The sequence below is a fragment of the Gymnoscopelus microlampas genome, assembly GCF_963454915.1.
Source record: "Gymnoscopelus microlampas genome assembly, chromosome: 15".
In the NCBI taxonomy this organism is placed as follows: Eukaryota; Metazoa; Chordata; class Actinopteri; order Myctophiformes; family Myctophidae; genus Gymnoscopelus; species Gymnoscopelus microlampas.
In genome coordinates, this window is record NC_139952.1 from 44,275,705 (window position 1) to 44,298,240 (window position 22,536).

Consider the following 22,536-nt stretch of genomic DNA (forward strand, 5'->3'; position numbering starts at 1 on the left):
GTGTGTGTGTGTGTGTGTGCGTGCGCGCGTGCGTGCGTGCGTGCGTGCGTGCGTGCGTGCGTGCGTGCGTGCGTGTGTGCGTGCGTGTGCGCGTGTGCGTGTGCGCGCGTGTGTGTGTGTGTGTGTGTAAAATTACATCGGGGGACATTAATGTGGCCGTGGCCAGACGGTGACATCAGGAAGTCCGCTGTCAATTCCAGACTAGACTAGTGTACAAAATAATGTAACCAAATGGACTCCTCTGTGTTTAATTAACTATACAATAAGCATTTTGTGTAATGTGTTGTAATGTGTTGCTCTCTGGATAAAGACCACATTTAATGTAGGAAAGTAATTTCCTAGCATTTTAAACTGGAGCATTTTAAACTGGAATATAGGCTAGTAATCAAACCTACCATAACGTATTTAGAATTTCAAACAGACCACTGGTATCTATACCGTATTGACAGGTAGATAGCGCAGAGGGGAAACGTGAAGCAGCGTGGGCAGCGCAGGTGCGGGGCAAAGGCCACTCTGGCCTTTAGGGCATGTATTTTTCGGGGGCACACAGCCAAAGAGAGGGGCAACGTGGCCGCCGTGAAATTCCTGCCCTGGTGACACCTCTAAATAGATTTAGAGTAATTTCAAAGAAGTTTTCAAAACATCTGTCATTGCCGGACATCGCATGACATGATATTTTGACACTTTAAAAACTGAAAAATTACAAATAACTAAGTGGGTATTAAGTATACTTATTTAAACCTTTTTAAATGTCAAATCAATCACTCGGACAGAAAATGTAGGTATCACGTCATTGACCCTGCTCCTGATTGGATGCTACCGTCATTAAAAAAAATGATATAATAATCACATAAGCACAAAATCCACGTGCTATTGGATTTTGGATGTGCTTGGATTTTCTGAACAGTTCCTGAAAAAAATAATGTACTTAATCCTACATTTTTGGGTGAGCGGGGAACATAGAACCTTTTTTTGGTTGAGTGGGGAACATAGAACCTTTTTTGGGTTGAGTGGGGAACATAGAACCTTTTTTTGGTTGAGTGGGGAACATAGAACCCGGGGAACATAGAACCTTTTTTGGGGGGAAGTGGGAAACATAGAACCTGGGGATGACCCCCACCTGACGACCCCAATGAATCCGCCCATCCCTGTGATGACTTTATCATCCCCACCCACGTTTCTCAAGGTATAAACAAGGTTTATGTAACACCGAGTCCCATTCAGGTATGCGGTCAGGCGCAAGCTTGTCTCAGGGAGGAGGACGCCCCTGCCATGCAGAGAGTCCATGGCACAGTAATAACATCATATCCTGTGTTTGTAAAGAACAATTGAATCTGTGAACGCTTATGTGATTCATGTGACCTTTACTTCAATCAGTGGAGTGCAGATTGGATTGGAATGGGGAGGGGAGTTTAAGGCATGCACGCGTGCGAACACACACACACACACACACACACACACACACACACACACACACACACACACACACACACACACACACACACACACACACACACACACACACACACACACTGCTGGCAGGCCGTCACTCAAAGGAGACTTTTAAACTCCTGAATTTTGTGAAAAAAACAGGTTATATATTAGGCTACTGATAGTTATACTGTACTTGTACTATATTAAAATGTAATCATCCTTAACTTTTTAAAGTTAAATTCATTATTTTACTTAAAATCATTGCTTTATGTGAAAATGGTATTTGGCCTTTGTGCCTTAAAAAAATTGACAACCCTAAAATGACGAGAGAGAGAGAGAGAGAGAGAGAGAGAGAGAGAGAGAGAGAGAGAGAGAGAGAGAGAGAGAGAGAGAGAGAGAGAGAGAGAGAGAGAGAGAGAGAGAGAGAGAGAGAGAGAGAGAGAGAGATAATTACCTTGGTTTTCTTACATCTTTTCACATCTGAAGAGAATGATGCTGATAAGTCAGTGTTTCCTTTTGTGTTCTCTGTTTCTACCAGGGATCAACCATGGCAACTGCACAACAAATCAACATCAAAGATATACTGAAGCAGTTGGAAGATTTAGAATTAAAAGAGCTCAAGGATTTTTTTTCTGAGCATGAACGGCTCCCTAAACAGATCCCCTATGCAGTGTTGGATCAACTTGACCGGTTGGACACCGGTAAGAAGATAAAGAAGACCTATGGCGCTGACAGTCTGAAATACATCATGATGGGTCTGGAGAAGATCGACAGGATTGATCTGGTGGAGAAATTTTCACATGCAGTGTCGGCAGCACCCAAGAGAAATGAAGGTAGATCAAGAGAAGTTAAACATGTATGTATGTATGTATGTATGTATGTATGTATGTATGTATGTATGTATGTATGTATGTATGTATGTATGTACGTATGTATGTATATGAGGTCGCTCTGCCGGTCACAATGTCCGGGATGATTACAAGTTATCGGACATCTGCGGTCATAGCAGGTGTGAAAATGCAGCCTAACTTACAGCATTATATTTTGGATTGAAAACTATTTCCATAAATAAATAAGTAATATAGCCTACACATTTTATATAGCCTAACAGGTTCATTTTGAACAAATAGATTAATTAGCTACGTGTGGGTGTTGCATGCGTAATGATTTCAAACAAACGATCAAAGGGCACTGCACAAAAATGGGCACTTCGGATTAATTGGCCCTTGTCTACTTGACTACTCGCTAGTCAAGTAAACAAGGGCCAGGGCTGCCTTAAGCAAAGTTCTTTCGCCAGCACCCCAGCCTGACCCAAATAGACGCCTCATCAATGCCACACAAGTTGTTAGCTTCTTGCGCAGCAGTGACTCAAGGTGTTGGCGAACCATGAGTGACCTGTCCAATGTCACGGCGAGGTAGGTTGGCTCGGCGCAAAATGGCAGGGGTGTTCCACTGGTATATATCCAGAGCTCACGTTTAGTCTTCCTATTATTGAGATGGAAGGCTGCCAACACCGTCTTTGCCACGCTGAGCTTCAATCTCCATTTCTGGAGGTATGCCAATAGTGTCTGTTTGTCCTGGCTCAGAGTCCCCTCCAATGACTGCCAGTCTCTAGCGGAGATGATGGTGTGAGTCGCTCACACTCCGCATCCCAACACGGCTTATAGTCATTACGACGTACGCGCAATATGGATTATTTAGCCTTATTCACAATCACCAGCACACTGCAAAAGTCCTGGTATGCCCCATCCATCTTGATGGTATTAGGTGATGGTAAATGCCTTGTGCATTTGTTGGAAAGAAGGCAAAAGTGTTTCCAGTTGGCCTTTCGTAAATTCCATCGCTTTACCTGCTCACTCGGGACAGGAACCACAAGCTTAGGCACGGTTATAAGCAAGGGCCCGCGGGAACTTTCCAAGCACACGTCTGTCAGGTAGCCAGTTGTCTACGTCGACACTTGCAAATGCAAGGTCAGGGTTTGTCCCAGTGTTCCACCGGCTGGAGAGAAAACTGTCTGCGCCCTTGGGGTCGTATAACAGGGCCACGCTGTTGTTAGTAGCCCAGGAGGCCAGGTTCTCTCCGTCAGGTGTGCTGGTGTTATAACCCCAGTCCTCATGCTGACAATTGAAATCACCAACATAGAGGCAGGGGTGAGGGAACACCGGGACTGACGCCGGCATGAATCGCGAGGGGGGAGGTTTGTAGATGTTTACGATTTTGAAACCAGCAACGTCCATGCACAACCACTCAATCTCTGACTGAGCCGTGCAAGGCCATGCTTCCTGCTCAGGATGAACCCAGCTAGTGCAAAGTTAGGTAGCACTAGCTTGTCTGCTGAAACACAGTGGATCTCCTGAAGGAGGATGACAAGAGCCTTGGTGGTAAAGGCTAACTTTTCGATGACGCATGTCTTGCTGTCGGTGAGCCCTTCTGTGTTCAGCTGCATTATTCTGGGTTGGAGGCCAGCGGAGCAAGCACCACCGGCCATCCTTCCCGACTGCTGCCTAGCACCAGCCCGGGTTAGGACCCTTAAATGGCAAACTCTGTTTTGCTTTTGACGTTTTGTGGTCATAAGTTACTAATGGGGGCACCTTGTGAAGGTGTTTGCCTTGTTCATGGAATAAATGATAGGCTACTCACAGGTTATACTGTAATAGGCAGTCATGGGTGTCGTCTGGCTGGGACAACTTTTTACAGTTCAATCAATACACAACTTTATTACCGGACCGGCGCTGTCCCATTTTGACTGCCTAGTGCCGACCTATGGCGCCGACAACTTTGTAGCAACAACATGCAACTCGCTTCTTACGGTATTACCTTCACAATAATGTGTCTCCCGTTTACCTCCGACTGCAGTGCATTTCACAGTAAAGGCTGTCAACGAAAATTCCATATTTGAATATAAAAAATAAAATAATAATAATAATACATTTAAAAAACCTTAACGGCAGCTGGTCTCGCGAGATCACAGAACCGTTAGTCGAGGCAGAAGGGCGAAGTCTCCCCTCAAGGCTTTACTTCATCATATGGTGTTGCGAGCAAACGTATGCCGATCTTCAAGTCCACGATGGATCGCTGATGCAACACGTTGTGTGATTGTAGATAAGCTGTGTTTGCCATGCGGCACCGTCATACAACGAAGGATAAATCAGCTGCCTCGCTGTAAACACAGACTTCACTCTGCAGACACACACATTGTATTTCTGCTCAAAGTTGGTTCTAATAAATGTAACTGAATCAAATGTAATTCAACCTCTGAGAAAAATCATTCACTGCTCAATTACTGTTGCAGCCCTCTCTCTCCATTTGTAACTCCTCATGCCAACACCTGCCCAATAACCCAGACATTTTGCAATTTGTCAAAATTGGTAGTGTCAAAATTTGTATTGTTTTTGGTAAGACATTATTTAAAGGTCAGGTCTATAATGCGTTATAACCACATTTATAATGCATTATAATGCACTTGTACGGCATTATAACACTTGTTATATGGGTTAATAAGTATGCATATCAAATTTATTTTTGAATAATTTTAAAAATATTTCGTCTATAGTCTCACCCACAACTCAACTGTCATTCCCCTTAGCTTCAACAAGTCACTTTGTTGACCAACATCGGGTTGACCTGATTAAGAGAGTGAAGATGGTCGACTCCATCCTGGATCTGCTCCTTGCTGAGGGTGTCATCACCCATGAGGGCCTCAGTAATGTGAGGTCTAAGCCCACCTCTATGGAGAAGATGAGGGAACTCTATGAGCTCCTGGATTCCAGTGGGACAAAAGCCAAAAAAATATTCTACAAAGGTCTTGAGGAAAATGAGCAGTTTCTACTCCAAGATCGTAAGTAATTGTCAGTTAAATTCATTTTAGGCCAAACATTGTATTAGTAGAAGAGAATTGAAAATGAAAATACTTTTCAGGCCATGATGGTTTCACCATTATTATGTATCATGCTCATTTATCCTCTTTCAATTTCCAAGAGCTCCACTAATTATAATTCTAAAAATACAAATTGTAATTTGTATTCTAACCAGGATTTTATTTATCTGGCATTATCATGACAGTGTGGTATTTCAGTTTATACATGTGGGCAATAACTTGCATTTGTGTAATGAACCTGATCAAGCAAAGTGATGAAATGCATTTTGCAATAATTAAGCCATAAAGCAGTAAAATAAGTCAATAGCATGTACTGTGTGGTCACTTTCTATAATGTTATGGAATGTTTCACTCTTTTTTGATTTGTGGAAACTTTCTTGCCTTGACCAACACCTCCCACTGTGGAGTCTGGATGAGTGCTTGCCAACATGCTTTTATGTTGCATTTGTTTCAAATGTAATACTTCCCCCCTTTCTTTATAAATCATATAAGCTTAGCAATTTCAGTGAAAAGGTTGAATCTTTGAACTATTTCTGAATACTTAGTATTTGGTATGTCCCCTTTTGCTGTGAGAGCTGCACTCAAGCTGGCATGACTCATGTCATACCAGCATGATTTGACACGTTTGTTAGTATTGTTGCAAACACAGGAATGCTACAATAATGATATAATAATAATGGTTTTCAGAATATCATTGTGTTTAGTGATTGCAATGAAAACAATTGGAATGGGATTCAACAGTAAAGGGCCGGTCACACCAAGCACTATATAAAGATATAGTTTTAAAAATCATTACAACTCTTTCCAACTTGTGGATGGCAGAGTCCACCACAACCATAACAAAGGCAATGGTGTACGATATACAATAGTTATATCATTAGTTATAGTGCTTGGTGCGAACGTATGTAATAATGTATGTAACATATGTAATACTATTATATACAGTATAGATTATGTACTGTAGGTAATTCACTTTTTGGTGTTATGTCAAATGTGTGTATTATGTTTTGCATGCAAGGCCACAGTGACATTTCAGTTAAATCTGATAATAAAGTGATTTATAAGGACTTATAAATCATATTTATAAGTCATTTTATAAATAAGCCTAAGCCTAAATGAAATGTCTCCATTTAGAGTCAACCAACTTTAGACTCTGTCCGCCTCTCATCCATACGCAAACTAAAACAGAAGATTAAAAAAAAACATTATTTCAATCTCTATTTCTGTGGAGAGTTTGGAGAAACGATGACATCACAGCTCAGTTATCATGCATTGTTATACATTGTATGCCATGATTGCTTTTTATAATGACCATGGACCTGGAAACAAATAAAATAGCGATGCAAATCCCACCTAAATTCTCAGCTGAGCGCAAGGAAAATCAATAGAGAACGAGACCCAGTCATTGGAGCCCCCGAGCCACAGGCATTCCTATTAATCCTGTAATGCATTGTGTCCCCGGCCTATACCATCACGTTAAATCCTATTGTCAGGATACTGATGCATGGTGTTCACTCTAGTGGGAATATATCCTATAAAAAGTACTCAAGTAATATTTACTTACCGGCAAAAACTCGGATGTGTGTCTCAAAGAATATGATTATTGGCAGAATCGCAGAAAATGTTGAATATTTGGCGGTCCCGTTTACATTTTTCACAAGATCGGTGGTTGTTGCAATTACCTGCACTACAATACATCACCATATGTTGTTCTATGACAGAATCAGAATCAGAATCAGAATCAGAATCAGAATCAGGTTTATTGTCACATCACAGGTTTACAAGGTAAAAAAGTGGGTGAAATTCGTTTTTGGACATCATTCCCATCGCAACGTTAGTTCCATAGAAAGAAGAGTGCAGAGAGAAGAAGAAGAGGGGTGGGGGGCAAGTGGGAAGGAGATCGAACAAGAGAACAATAGAAGGCCAAACAAGTTATCTACATATTTACAAAGTACCTGAGATAAAGAAACAAACTAAGGGGCCTGAGCATAGCAGTAATGTATGTATACTGTGCATGATATACATGATATGATATATATGATATATATGACGAAATAAACCCCAAAATGTAACAATGTGTACGTTGCGTAATGCAATTCCAATGGTGAAAGCTTTGTTGTTTCACCCGGTAAAGGAATGGCAGATTCGGCCACGCCCCGAAATACCCCTATGTGTGTCTCAAAGAATTAATACAATCGGCTAGTGGTTCGACTTCCTGTGGTTCTGCAAAAGAGCGGAGTTTCCGTCTTATTATTTGTGTTATTCTTTGTCTCTGCTATGTTGTAGCTATGTTCTAGCAGACCACCTCCTACACATTTTGCCTAAAAATCGATTATGGCTGTAGCCTTTGGCTTGTGTACACTTAATTGTTCAGTATACATTTGTTTCGTTCTTTGGGGCATAGTTTGCCTCAGTAGCAAAAAATACTCTATCCTTCTTCATGTAGTTTCGGCCACACTGGATGCCTTACGGCACTTTGCTGTATAACGTAGTTTGTATTATCTTCTCAGTGCAAATTATTTACACTGCAATGTTCCCTGTAACGTGCGTGCATGCGCGCCAAATCTATCTAGCGCAGATAGATTGATGTATTTAATTTTCGTCTGTTAACTCTGTCTGCCAACGCATGGACAGGACAACATCATTTTCACTTTCAATTGCACTCAGTTAACTTTTACAACTACTCCACAAACACATGCCTTCACCTGAAACGGACATCACTGCCCTTTTGCACACGCAATGACGAGCTGAAGCACAGCTTCAGCAGAAAACGGTAATCATTGAACTGCTTCAATTTACCTGAGTGTATGTGTGTGTTGTTACATGTTCCGTTTCAAAACGGTAGTTAATGTACATACCGTATTTCCTCTAAAAGTGACCTCTATTCAATTAAAATTCTCTTGTGTGTTGGCTGGTGAGAAGCTCCTAGCAAGACATACTCCACTCCGCAACGGTATTGTGCGCCACAGCTGACATGCAAGCTCACATCGCGTTGCGGATGCAACCGTTGTGAGCTTGTAGATCTGTTGTTCTCTGCCGTTCTCAGCGCGCAGCACGTTAGCACGGCAGAGCATAAATTATGTTTTAGGGGATACAGCTGATGTGTGATCAAGGCTTGATCAAGCCGTCAAGGAAAATAATACAAAACAAAGCGAAGGAAATCTACCCAACGGTGAGTAATGAAAAAGTTAAAATGACCAGTGACCACCTGTAACTGACAGAAAATATTGATTTATTGAAAAATAAAAATATTGGCCTCTCTCTACAAAATACATGCCTCCTTTCAATAAAAGCCCGGTACCCACTAGTTGAAACAAATACAAGCCCGGGTCACTATTAGAGGATTTATGCTAAATGCACAATGCACATGTCTGTGTGTGCTCTGTGCTGTATTGTTACTTTTTGCCTTTCTTCTGTATTTGCAAAGACATAGCACTGCTATTTCGTTCTTTCAGCGTTGTGCACGACCGTGAGTGTATGTTTATGTGTGTTGTCACTTTTCCCCTTACAAAACGGTAATTCATGTAAATAACTGCATGTGTTTGTGTGTGATGTAATGTTACTGTTTGCCTTTCTTCTGTATGTGCAAAGACATAGCGCTGCTATTTCGTTCTTTCAAAGTTGTGTGTGTACGTTAGGGGTGTGCCGATACACTAATTTCACCAAACGATACGATACGATATTTGGCTCACAACTTCGATACGATTTCGATACGATACGATACGCACTTTTTTTATTATGAAAATATATGGGGGTGTAAAAAAGTAAATGCAAACAAATAATTCTGTTTTTGCATTATTCAGACATGCAAACTTGTAGCTTTTCAGCTACAATAGCCGTTTTCAATCCAAATAGGGCAATAGTGTGACACCTGACCCCCCCAAAAAAAAACATGTTGTCACCCTTTTCACCTCGGGGCTGTTTGCATGCCTGATTATAATGATTGTAAAAAAAAAAAAAAGAAAAAAAAAAAAAAAAAAAAAAAAAATTCAAAACGATATTTTTTTTCCCCAAAACGATACATATCGTCACGAAAACGTATCGCGATATATCGTGGGACGATATATCGGCACACCCCTAGTGTACGTTGTATGTGTGTGTGTGTGTGTGTGTTTTCTCATTTCTTTGCAAACACATCATCACAGTGGCATGTGTGTGTGTGTGTGTGTGTGTGTGTGAGCGCACACCCCTCTCCATTCCACCAGGTGTGTGTGTGTGTGTGTGTGTGTGTGTGTGTGTGTGTGTGTGTGTGTGTGTGTGTGTGTGTGTGTGTGTGTGCGCGTGTGTGTGTGTGTGTGTGTGTGTGTGTGTGTGTGTGTGTGTGTGTGTGTGTGTGTGTGTGTGTGCACCCCTCTCCATTCCACCAGGTGTGTGTGTGTGTGTGTGTGTGTGTGTGTGTGTGTGTGTGTGTGTGTGTGTGTGTGTGTGTGTGTGTGTGTGTGTGTGTGTGTGTGTGTGTGTGTGTGTGTGTGTGTGCGTGCGTGCGTGCGTGCGTGCGTGTGTGTGTGTGTGTGTTGTTAACTTTTTCCGTTGCAAAACGGTAATTGAGCCTACTTCCTTTATTGTAAACTCCCTTCTCTGTTTGGAAAAGTACTGCCTGCCCTCCGTCCCCTGCAGTGACAGCGTGTGTGTGTGTGTGTGTGTGTGTGTGTGTGTGTGTGTGTGTGTGTGTGTGTGTGTGTGTTTGTGTGTGTGTGTGTGTGTGTGTGTGTGTGTGTGTGCGTGCGTGCGTGCGTGCGTGCGTGCGTGCGTGCGTGCGTGCGTGCGTGCGTGTGTGCGTGCGTGCGTGCGTGCGTGCACGTGTGTGTGTCTCACTTAATAGTATATAGTATAGTATATAGGCTGTATTGCCGGCTACTAGAAGTCCTCTAGTTAAAATACATTCTCTCTCCATGAAATTGGGACATGTTCAAGAAGATCCTAAAAGGACCATTAGGGTTACGGTCTTTCCTTTACAAGAGAATGATTTCTTTACTATTTTTATTTTTTTTATCCCACGTATTTGTAACCCTTTTTCACCCGGTACCAATTATCTAAGTGATCCTGGGCGCTACACTCCCCCAGCCAGCCTAGGGAGCCCAGAGCCGAGCTCATGCCTCCTTCAATGTATGAGAGCCTACTGAGCTTCTTGTCACCTGACAGGGGGGAGTTTCCCTGGTTGGACGTAGCGCGTGGAAGGAACACGTTATTCCAACCAGTTCCTTTCCCCTCAATCAGGCGCCCCGGCTGTCATGGGGGAGGTGGTATAGCGACCAGGATTACTGCATGTTTTTGTGAGGGCATTAACTACCCTAGGAGACACGGGGAGAACATGCAAACTCCATACAGAGTAGGCCCTTTCACCAACCCCACCTTGGGGTTGGTGAAAGAGAATGATTTTTAATGTACTGTAATGTGTACTTCAGAATCACTGATGCTAGAATCAAGGTTGTTTTCACCAGCACAAAAGACACCAACTTGAATGAATTTGACTAAGACTTTGATCTCATCCATCTTCGTCCCTGACTGCAAACTCCTAACATTAAGATGTAAGACGTGCAAAACATGCATTCAACATGGCACTGTTCAGCTTGTTAGTGTGCAGTCCATGCTGTTGTAGCTCAGTCCGTGTTTAACTAACTATACTGACACACAGTAGCTCTGGTCCATAGTGTTAGAGGGAGTTCTAACGTGCTACAGAGCTCTGACACAAGGTGCAGAAGGCTCTGTAGTCTGACTCTGGACACATCTCCACTCACAGGCTTAACATTTTTCTTCCCACTGTTTGTTTTAAGAACAAAGTCTTTTCTTTTTAGGAGGGCTCTATCTCCTCTTCCACGCTCACGGCCACCAGCGCACATTTTCCCACACACACACTAATGTACCCGCCCACCTGAGGAAATCTCACACAAGCACACGCATACACACACGCAAGCGCTCACACTGTGCCTGCCCTGTCAACTAAGTGGCACCCCCAGGGTCCTAGTGCCCTTCGCATACAGCACACAAACACATAGGCACGCAGCCGCACAGAAAACAATATATTTTATATACATCTTCCCTTTACCCGGGACAAGTGACGTCCCGTCACAGGGAGGTGAGACAACACAGGTAACGGTGACTAGGTAAAACAGGAAACACTACTACAACATAAAGGTACAAGGCAACAGATCCTGACAGGTTGTCTTTCCTGCTGCAGATAAACTGGCTGTAGACAACAGTTAATTACCTTGTTAAACAGAAATGTAATCAGTTTAATACCATGATAATTACTGCCAGGTATTACTGGGTTGCTTACACAAGTCTGTCTTCTTTTCTGACACAATAGTTGTTACACCAGACCAGCATGAAGATACAGACGTTGAACCACTATTGCCAAGCTCAAGTTCAACACATACAAGTATAGAAGTGTCTGAAACTGAAGGTAAGCTGACTTTATTAATAGATGTCTTCAATGAACTGATGAAACTGTCTGGTCTGTTCACACTATTTACCTGTAGTCTGTAGTATTCTATTATGTGCTTCACATACTGTGTTAAAACAGGGTCATAAACATAGTCTACATCATGTAACGCTGCCTCGGTGCTGATGACCTTAACAGACAGTGCCTGAGTTCTGACTTGTAACTCTTAAACATGCAACTATAAACTTATAGTATTGATTGTACGATGTGACTATTATTTGACCCCTGATAAGAACACATTAAACCCCTCACTTTTATTTTGCTTTTAAAGGACCACAAGGTAGGTTGTATAAGTGTATATTTATTCACCTTTTAGCAATAAAAGAATATACTATGGGTCAGTAACCTTAAATGTGCCCCATGCAAGGGGTAACACAGCCCTGGTAGGGTTCTCTTCCAACACAACCGCCCCGTGTATGTTAAATGACCACCAAAGTTGATACCTCTGTCCCTAACTGTCCCTATTAGGAACCACAATACAACAAAGTGGGTTCAAACCCAATACCACTCTTACTTTTACCTCTGGGAAATAGTGCAAAACATATACAGTTATGAAATAACTATAAACAGTGCAGTGGCATCAAAAACTTAGAACACTTAGGAAGTGCCCCTTTAAATATATACCTTAACAGGCCAAAGCCTGTAGACCTTATACTAAATAATGCAGAGGCCTTAAACCTTTTAAATACCTGAGTAACCTAAGGAATGAATTACTATTTTAACTTGGCTCTTGGCACAGTAAATTATGAAATAAACAAACCTTTTAATTCTACCGGAAGAAATACAATATCACCTTATTTATACCTTTAATTGTTTTATGTAAACACCCTTTTTAGCTATAACTTAAATAACTGCTTTCCCAAAAGTCCTATGTAAACACTCCCATTCACAGAAAGGATGCAAATGAACTTAAACCATCACAAATATACCTTGTACAGTAGTGGGCCCACTCATGAAATAAACAAATAAAAAGCCGGCATAACCATTAACAAAAATAACCCTGTTGCAGGCCTGATTGACGCTGGTGTGCGACCAGAGTGGAGAAGCCTCTTCACTCACGTGAGCCCGAGTGTCACAGGGTTACTCACCCAACGATATGATAAACGTTCATTGTCTAGTACGGCCGTTCCACACACAGCACTTTTCAGTGGACAAGATGACTGGTCTTTCCCACGACGCCAGAAGTGCACCCAGCTTTCCTGGTCGCAGTGGCGCTAATCTGGGTCTCTGTAGACGAGTCTAGGTCTCCCGACCGAACACAGTGTCCGAAAGTACTTTATATTCCAAAAGTTCACGTGGTTGCTGCTCCACTCAAACGTTAGCGCCGCTAGCATGAAGCTAACAAACAGTGGAACTCTCGACGCCTGCTTACTGCAGTAACGTTAAAACAAGACTTGACTTTACTCCAAAACAGGACACAAATGAATCACTGTCAATACAGGTCAAACTACTCATTCAAACTTAAACACTAAATGTTACTGTTCGCACGTAATTCTCCTGTTTTCATACACAAAATGTGCGTTCCTCTGACACACACCAAACTGCTCTCTGCAAACTTGGTTAAGCACACACACATCTCCACTCGTCCCGCCCCCCAACCAATCATAGGCTTTGAAAGTGATGGACCATCATAGAGACCAATCAGAGGTAGTTAAACGGAACACAGGTTAGACTGATCTCTTAAAGCGGTACTAGCTTTTACAGACCTGTTGACTTAATACCTGAACTGTCTAATTCTAAGGTTTTGAATTAGGCACATATTAACGCTGGGGAAATTACCCAGGGGTTACAGGCTCCCCCTTCTAAACGTCTGAATGTCCCCATCAGACTTTAACGTAACAAATACTTCAGACAGGGATATGTGGCCATAGGTGGGGAGTATGGACTTGGGGCTTGGAAAAGGGCAGGGCATATAAAAAGGGAAGTGTCTGTGTTTCTGCTGATGGATATCCTCATTCCACGGTGTACCACGACCACTGGCTGGTCGACAGAATGGCCAAGGGCATCGTAGGTTAGTCGAGTGACTGGCTTTACCTCCCTCTTAGGACGTGGGGCAGAGAAGACTTCTGTAGCTCCATCTGCCAATCTTTCAGTGCAGACGTCTGTCACGTCTTCTCCTTCAAGTCCTGTGACCCGTACAGGGTCCTCTAGTTGTGCCACATTCTCGATCTCCTCTTCTTCTGTATGAAGTTGGTCAGACTCGCTGTCTGACGCATCCAGAACTTCGTCCGGAACGTGAGGAACATTGTTCTGATGTAAGGCTCGACTCAGCCGTTGCTCAAAGGGCTTTAGTGTCTCAGAGACACTTTTTGCGTAATTTGTAACGTACACAGAACGCTCATCTTCATAATCTGACCCTTCAGATTGTTCTGCTTCCTCTTCTTCTTTTTCATCCTCTTGCGTGTCCACTTCTGGGACTGCTCGGGTGGCCGGTCGACGAGGTACATTGGTCTCTTCAGGACCATTCGAGAGCCTGACCAGACATCCTATAGGGAGGAGATGGTCACGGTGAAGGGTTTTCACAATGCATCTTCCACTCTCCGGTTTTACCCGGTACACTGGGATGTTAGGGAGCTTCTCAATGATGACATACGGGATTGAAAACCATCGATCACTCAGTTTATGCTTCCCTTTCAGTCCTGTGGCCCGAGTAAGAACTCGGTCTCCTTTCTCTAGAACCTGGTTTCTCACACTGGCATCATAACGTCTCTTATTCCGGTTGTGTAATTGGTTAGCGGCATCAACTGCCAGTTGATAAGCATGCTTCAATTCAGCTCTCATCTGGTCCACATACTGTAGGTAGGTGGTTTCATCTTCGCCATCTGGTGATGTACCGAAACACACGTCAACTGGAAGCCTTGCCTCTCGGCCAAACATTAAGTAGTAGGGCGAGTAACCAGTGGCGTCATTACGGCTGCAGTTGTACGCATGTACCAGCAAGCTCACGTGCTGGCTCCACTTCTGTTTCTGTGCAGGGTTGAGGGTTCCCAGCATAGAAAGAAGGGTGCGGTTAAACCGCTCTGGTTGCGGGTCACCTTGTGGATGATAAGGGGATGTTCTTGACTTCTTTATGCCCAACATTCCAAGGAGCTCCTTGATAAGGCGGCTCTCAAAATCGCGACCCTGGTCGGAGTGGATGCGAGCAGGCAGGCCATAGTGTACAAAGAACTTCTCCACCAAGACCTTGGCTACGGTCGAGGCACGTTGATCCTTGGTGGTGAAGGCTTGAGCGTATCGCGTGAAGTGGTCGGTAACCACTAAGACATTCGCAGTTCCTCTTGAATCTGGCTCAATGGACAGGAAGTCCATGCAAACCAAGTCCATAGGGCCACTGCTGGTAATCTGGTGCAAGGTAGCCGCCTTGTGAGGCAGCGTCTTACGGGCCACACATCTACCACAAGTCTTTATGTACTGCACAATGTCTGAAGCCATTCTGGGCCAATAGAATCTGTCTTTTGTAAGGGCAGTGATCCTCTCCACTCCCAGATGACCTGCATCATCATGCAGGGACTTGAGAACAGTGAGTCTGTAGTCACTTGGTAGGACAAACTGTAGTGCTTCGATTCCAGATGGTCTCATGATCCTCCTGTACAACAGCCCACTTTTCACTACCAGTTTGGGCGCTTCCCGGGCCAATAGCGAAACATCTGGATCTTTACTTCTTGTGGTTGGAGGCCATGTTCCATTCTTTAAGCCCTGTTTGGCCACGCCAATGACAGGATCTACGTCCTGGGCTTTTCGTAGTTGGTCCTGACTCAGGAGCTCCAAAGGACTTTGCACCAACTGGCTGGGAAAGGCGTAAGCCTCCGGAATAGCATCCGGCGAAGCTCCAAGCTGATCTATCAGCCGGTTGGGATAGTTTGGAGAATGAGAGACGCGTGTCTGCCTACAGATGGCTTTGACACCAGCCAATGGTATGTGCTTCCAACCTTCTTCAGTGTCCATGGCATTTCTGGACAACCAATCAGCATCCACGTTGTCTCGGCCAGGCTTGTAGATAATGTCGAAATCATAAGTGGTGAGAGCTGCCAACCACCGATGCCCGGCCGCATTTAACTTCGCTGAAGACAGTACATATGTGACCGGGTTGTTGTCCGTTCTCACACTGAATCTGGCCCCGTAAAGGTAGTCGTGAAATTTATCCACAACTGCCCACTTCAAGGAGAGAAACTCTAGTTGGTGTATAGGGTAGTTGCGTTCAGCTTGGCTTAGCTTCCGGCTGGCGAAAGCTACGGGTCGTAACCCCTCCGGGTATTCTTGGTTCAGTACAGCCCCAAGACCATCCAAGCTAGCATCGACGTGGAGGATGTAGGGTTTGTAGGGATCTGCAAAGGCAAGTACTGGGGCATGAGTAAGGCTATGCATTATCTTTTGGAAGGCTTCAGTGCAGGCAGGTGTCCAGCGCTTTCCAAACGGCTCAGAAACCTGGAAGTATTCAGATTTGGCTTTAGATGCTTTCCTTCCTCGCTGCACTGGTGGATAGCCTTTAGTCAATTCGGTTAGTGGGCGGACTATAGAGGAGTATCCCTCTATGAACTTCCTGTAGTAGCCACAGAACCCCAGATAGGATTGTAAACTCTTAAGGTTGGTAGGCGGCTTCCACTGCGCCACCGCTGCTACTTTATCGGGGTCGGTGGCTATCCCGGCTTCAGACACTATGTGTCCCACATATTTTACTTGGGGTTGGCAAAACTGACATTTGTCAATTGAAAGCTTGAGGCCATACTCTTCTAAGCGGTCAAGGACCTTTAACAGGCGCTCTTCGTGTTCCTCTAATGTTCTTCCAAACACGATGATGTCATCGAGGTAGACGAGACACTGCAGAAGGTTCATGTCCCCCACCGCCCTTTCCATAAGCCTCTGAAAAGTGGCGGGGGCTCCGGTTATGCCTTGAGGCATGCGCTCGAACTGGTAGAATCCAAGTGGACATATGAATGCCGTTTTCTCTTTGTCTTCTTCTGACATGGCGATTTGATAGTATCCACTACGGAGGTCCAGCACAGAGAACCATTTGCAACCTGTGAGACAGGCTAAGGCGTCGTCAATTCGAGGTAGAGTGTATTGGTCAGGTATGGTACGGGAATTGAGAGTGCGATAATCAATGCACATTCGGATCTTGCCATTTTTCTTTCGGGCTATTACTATGGGGGAGGCATAGGGGCTGCGTGACTCCTTGATGATGCCAGTGGCGAGGAGCTCCTGCAGATGTCGGCGGACATCGTCAATTTCGGCTGGTGCCAGACGGCGGACGCGCTCTCGGAAAGGACGAGAGTCACTAAGCCGAATATTATGCTCAACCTCTTTGGCCAACCCGACATCCCACTCCTCCAGTGAGAAAACTCCAGGTTTTTCGGACAGCTTGTCTGCCAACCTCTCTTTCCACATTGCCGGAATAGGGGAACTGCCAAAATTAAAGAGTGTGGGGTCAATGGATTTTAGAGGGGTTTTGTCTAGTTTAACTTCGGTGGCTATGTCAGCTTTGTGAACATGTGCAATGACTGTTCCCTTTGGAAGGGACTTTGACTTCAAGGATTCATTCCTAAGAACCACTGAGAAACGGTTCACATCCATCTCCCAGGGTAGCAGGACACATGGCGGCATTAAGACTCCAGCTGGGAGTGCGCCGCTAAATGGGGTCTCTATCAGGAGAACATTGCCCCGAAGTGACATTTTGGTAGTCACTCTGCACATAGCATGGCGTTCAGTTCCAGGGGAAATGGTAAGTGGACCTGGGCCTGCCCACTTTATTACGGCCACTGGGTCTTCAGGTGCGTGTGCACTCACGCGCCATGCCTGTGCTGTCTCTCCTCTGGCGGCAGCGTGCTTGACTTTAGGCTCGTGTGTGTATGACCTGGCATTGGTTCCAATGATGACAGGAACCTGTTCAGGTCCATTGGCTTCAGGGCACACCAATGCCAACACTAGTTTTGGGGCACTCTGGCCATCATCATCGAGAAAAACCACCTCCACTGCCACAAAGCCTCTGTATGGGTAGCTTGACTGGCTCAGGCCCCACAGGCCCAAGTTGGAAATGGGGTGAATGGGAATGTGTGACAGGTGTTGTGCATACCAGCCCTCAAAGATTATAGAGACGTTGGAGCCACTGTCCATCAGAGCAGTGCACTGATTTCCCTCAATTTTCACAGTTCCAAATGAGGACTCGCCTATTAGACCAGGGGGGAAACTGGCTGTCCCCGGAGTCTCAAGGTTGCTCTTTTTGACAGATCCACTCCCCTCCTTTTCGGTTGCAGAGCCTTTCTGGTTGTGTTTGAGCCTTTGCATTGATTGTAGCAGTTTCCTGATCACCTTTTGGGGATTCTCTGGAGCCCCACAGTTTGTGGCTATGTGACCCTCCTCTCCACATCGGTAGCAGTAAAACGCCTCTCCTCCTCTAGGCGATTTTGGTCCTTCTTTAGGTGCAGGTTTGTCAAACCGGTAGTTCCTTGTTTTTCCTTCATTAGGTGTAGCCATTGTGCTGTTGGTTACTGTCAGTACACTGATTTGGCTCTGCAGGCTTGTTACTTGCCTTCTCAATGCTTCAACCTCAGAATCATCTTGATGCTCAGCATCCCTGCTTCTCTTGGTTGTAGTAGGCTCTGTGCTTAGATTGGGGGACTCCTGTCCTCCCACTGTCAGCTGTAAAACTAAGGACTGAAGTTCTTTTATTTGACCTTTCATGTCATCCATATCAGAAGGCTTAACTTTAACGCCATCAGATGCACGAACCTGGCGTACCGTAGAGTTCAAACTTTGTCGAGCAGCCTCATGGTCTTCCTCCCCACGAATTTCATTCAACAGTTGCATGAATGTGGGAGGGTTGCCTTTCCGTTCCCTAAGCCGCAACTTGAGGAGCATGATGTCGGATTCAACCGCACCTCGGAGAAGCTGCTCCAGCCTGGCACGGTCCCGCTGGCTGCGAGCTAGGCCACCTTTCTGTACAACTTTAGTGAGCTGGTTCTCCAACCTTCTCAGGAATTCTGAAAGTCTCTCTGTGGGTCTTTGCCTCATGGACCTAAAGGTGAAATAGAGGTCTTCACCTGTTTCCGAGGTTCCAAATGCGTTCTCCAAAGCGTCCAAATACTCTTCAGCACCAGCTCCAGGGTCATTGTATCTTACTGCTTGAATAATCTCTAGGGCTGGGCCTTTCAAGCTCTCCACTATGCGTTTGCGTTTTTCTTTATCAGAGCAGTCACATTCCTCTGTCATTAGCTTGGCTTGCTCCAGCCAGTTATCATGAGACTCTTCGCCGGCTGGTGTGGGGACTACACCTGAGTAGACCCGCAAGCGCCTGAACGCATTGTTATCTGGTGTAGGACGCATAGTTTGGGCCAGCAAGTCTCCAACAGCTCGAATAATAGAGGCTGGTGAATCCTCTTGCTGGATTGGGGGTCCCTGAGTGAGGAGAGCTTGAACATCATCAAATGTCTTGCCTTCGGTTTCCAGTAGTTTCCTTAGTTTGCTTGTGAACTCATCCTCTGGGGCTGGGCCAGCTGGTACTATTGTTACCTTCCAGGCAGCTCCACCAGCCAGGGGAGTCAATTCAAGGGGAGCCACAGCAGGGTCAACAAGGCAGCGACATTCGCATAGCATTACTTCACTGTCCAGGTGAGACATGAACTTATTGGCTCTTACTCGTACTCTTCCAAAAGCTTTGACAGTTTCAGCCGTGCTCTCAACATCGGCAATGTCCGTGTCTTTTGGCATGCCACTTAAAGCAAAGGAATAGGCTGGATTTATTCCAACTTCGTTGCACCAAGCAACTAATTCTGTGATTAACTGGGGGTCTACGGGGCGGGCCATTTTGAGAAAAAAATGGGGACAGTTTACTTTTAAACTTATTTCTGGGGTACTGTTAAATGCAAGTCACAGAATAAATCAATCATCCCAGCGGTGCCTCCATTTATGTAACGCTGCCTCGGTGCTGATGACCTTAACAGACAGTGCCTGAGTTCTGACTTGTAACTCTTAAACATGCAACTATAAACTTATAGTATTGATTGTACGATGTGACTATTATTTGACCCCTGATAAGAACACATTAAACCCCTCACTTTTATTTTGCTTTTAAAGGACCACAAGGTAGGTTGTATAAGTGTATATTTATTCACCTTTTAGCAATAAAAGAATATACTATGGGTCAGTAACCTTAAATGTGCCCCATGCAAGGGGTAACACAGCCCTGGTAGGGTTCTCTTCCAACACAACCGCCCCGTGTATGTTAAATGACCACCAAAGTTGATACCTCTGTCCCTAACTGTCCCTATTAGGAACCACAATACAACAAAGTGGGTTCAAACCCAATACCACTCTTACTTTTACCTCTGGGAAATAGTGCAAAACATATACAGTTATGAAATAACTATAAACAGTGCAGTGGCATCAAAAACTTAGAACACTTAGGAAGTGCCCCTTTAAATATATACCTTAACAGGCCAAAGCCTGTAGACCTTATACTAAATAATGCAGAGGCCTTAAACCTTTTAAATACCTGAGTAACCTAAGGAATGAATTACTATTTTAACTTGGCTCTTGGCACAGTAAATTATGAAATAAACAAACCTTTTAATTCTACCGGAAGAAATACAATATCACCTTATTTATACCTTTAATTGTTTTATGTAAACACCCTTTTTAGCTATAACTTAAATAACTGCTTTCCCAAAAGTCCTATGTAAACACTCCCATTCACAGAAAGGATGCAAATGAACTTAAACCATCACAAATATACCTTGTACAGTAGTGGGCCCACTCATGAAATAAACAAATAAAAAGCCGGCATAACCATTAACAAAAATAACCCCGTTGCAGGCCTGATTGACGCTGGTGTGCGACCAGAGTGGAGAAGCCTCTTCACTCACGTGAGCCCGAGTGTCACAGGGTTACTCACCCAACGATATGATAAACGTTCATTGTCTAGTACGGCCGTTCCACACACAGCACTTTTCAGTGGACAAGATGACTGGTCTTTCCAGATCTGGTCTCGGACAGGGACAGGCTGCAGGTTGAGAAAACTCTCAGCACTGAACTCAACAAGATCTGCATCTGGCTCTCCGACAACAAACTCTCATTACACCTGGGTAAAACTGAATCCATCCTCTTTGGGTCCAACCCTAACCTTAGAAAGGCTGAGAGTTTCACGATCAAAGTGGGTGAAAATGTTATCACAAGAAAGGAGGAAATTACCTACCTGGGTTCCATCTTGGAGGCAAACCTCTCAGGTGACAAAAACGCTGAAAAGACGATCAAAAAGGTCCACAAAATAACACGGAGGATGTGGAGGCTTGTTCGTAAAGTCAGTAAGAATACTCTGAAGATTCTTATAGGGGCCCTCATACAAGGTCATTATGATTATGCATGCACTTCATGGTATCACAACACCTCCAAGGCCCTAAAAACAAGGCTCCAAACATCCCAAAACAAACTTGTAAGGCTACTTCTTGGCCTCAATTACAAAACCCATCTAACCCCTGATCATTTTGCTAGGCTTGGATGGCTTAGGGTTGAGGACAGAGTACAGCAACTTGCTATGGGCCTGGTCTTCAAGATACACCACAACATTGGGATCCCCCTGTATTTGTCAAAATACTTCCAAAATGTTAATCAAGTCCATGATCATAACACCAGAGGCAGCTCCACAAACCATGTTCAACCCAGATTTGGCACAACAAAGGGAATGAACTCTTTCTCATGCTATTCATCTAAAATGTGGAATGCCCTACCAAAAGGAGTAAAGGAGTGCAAAACCCTACTCACTTTCAAAAATGCCCTAAAGATACACCTTCAGGAGGCTGCAATTCAAAAATGGCCCCTGTCCAAGTCCTAACCTACCCCATGTCCTAACCTAACCCCCCCCCCCCCTCTCTTTCTTTTTTGTACATATTTTTCACCCTTCATACCAGTAACCTGTAAACTGATTGTATGACATTCTGTATAGTAGTGTGTATATCTGTCTGTCTCTTATATGTCAACATGATTTGTGTGCATGGGGATCTCATCTTAAACAAGCTACGTGCTTAACTGAGCTATCCAGTTTAGTAGACCTTGTATTGCGAATTTGTACTTCCATGTACTGTTATGTACTGTCATGTACTGTTCTCATGTCTTACTAAATAAAGTACATCAATCAATCAATCAATCAATCCCACGACGCCAGAAGTGCACCCAGCTTTCCTGGTCGCAGTGGCGCTAATCTGGGTCTCTGTAGACGAGTCTAGGTCTCCCGACCGAACACAGTGTCCGAAAGTACTTTATATTCCAAAAGTTCACGTGGTTGCTGCTCCACTCAAACGTTAGCGCCGCTAGCATGAAGCTAACAAACAGTGGAACTCTCGACGCCTGCTTACTGCAGTAACGTTAAAACAAGACTTGACTTTACTCCAAAACAGGACACAAATGAATCACTGTCAATACAGGTCAAACTACTCATTCAAACTTAAACACTAAATGTTACTGTTCGCACGTAATTCTCCTGTTTTCATACACAAAATGTGCGTTCCTCTGACACACACCAAACTGCTCTCTGCAAACTTGGTTAAGCACACACACATCTCCACTCGTCCCGCCCCCCAACCAATCATAGGCTTTGAAAGTGATGGACCATCATAGAGACCAATCAGAGGTAGTTAAACGGAACACAGGTTAGACTGATCTCTTAAAGCGGTACTAGCTTTTACAGACCTGTTGACTTAATACCTGAACTGTCTAATTCTAAGGTTTTGAATTAGGCACATATTAACGCTGGGGAAATTACCCAGGGGTTACAATCATATTAAAACCGATCTAA

At 44.3% G+C, this 22,536-nt stretch overlaps 2 protein-coding genes across 2 annotated transcripts in view; both read left to right on the forward strand.

Moving 5' to 3' along the window:
* Nucleotides 1–22,536, forward strand: part of LOC311062195 (uncharacterized protein) — a 137,701-nt gene that overhangs the window by 76,624 nt on the left and 38,541 nt on the right. The window lies entirely within an intron of this gene.
* LOC311062196 (uncharacterized protein) overlaps nucleotides 1–22,536 on the forward strand; it is a 35,564-nt gene that overhangs the window by 587 nt on the left and 12,441 nt on the right. The window contains exons 2-4 of the mRNA XM_084081064.1: nucleotides 1,973–2,267; nucleotides 5,021–5,272; nucleotides 11,619–11,737. Of these exons, the coding sequence (XP_083937190.1) occupies nucleotides 1,982–2,267; nucleotides 5,021–5,272; nucleotides 11,619–11,737 (657 nt within the window). The 5' untranslated portion in view covers nucleotides 1,973–1,981. The remainder of the gene's footprint in view (nucleotides 1–1,972; nucleotides 2,268–5,020; nucleotides 5,273–11,618; nucleotides 11,738–22,536) is intronic.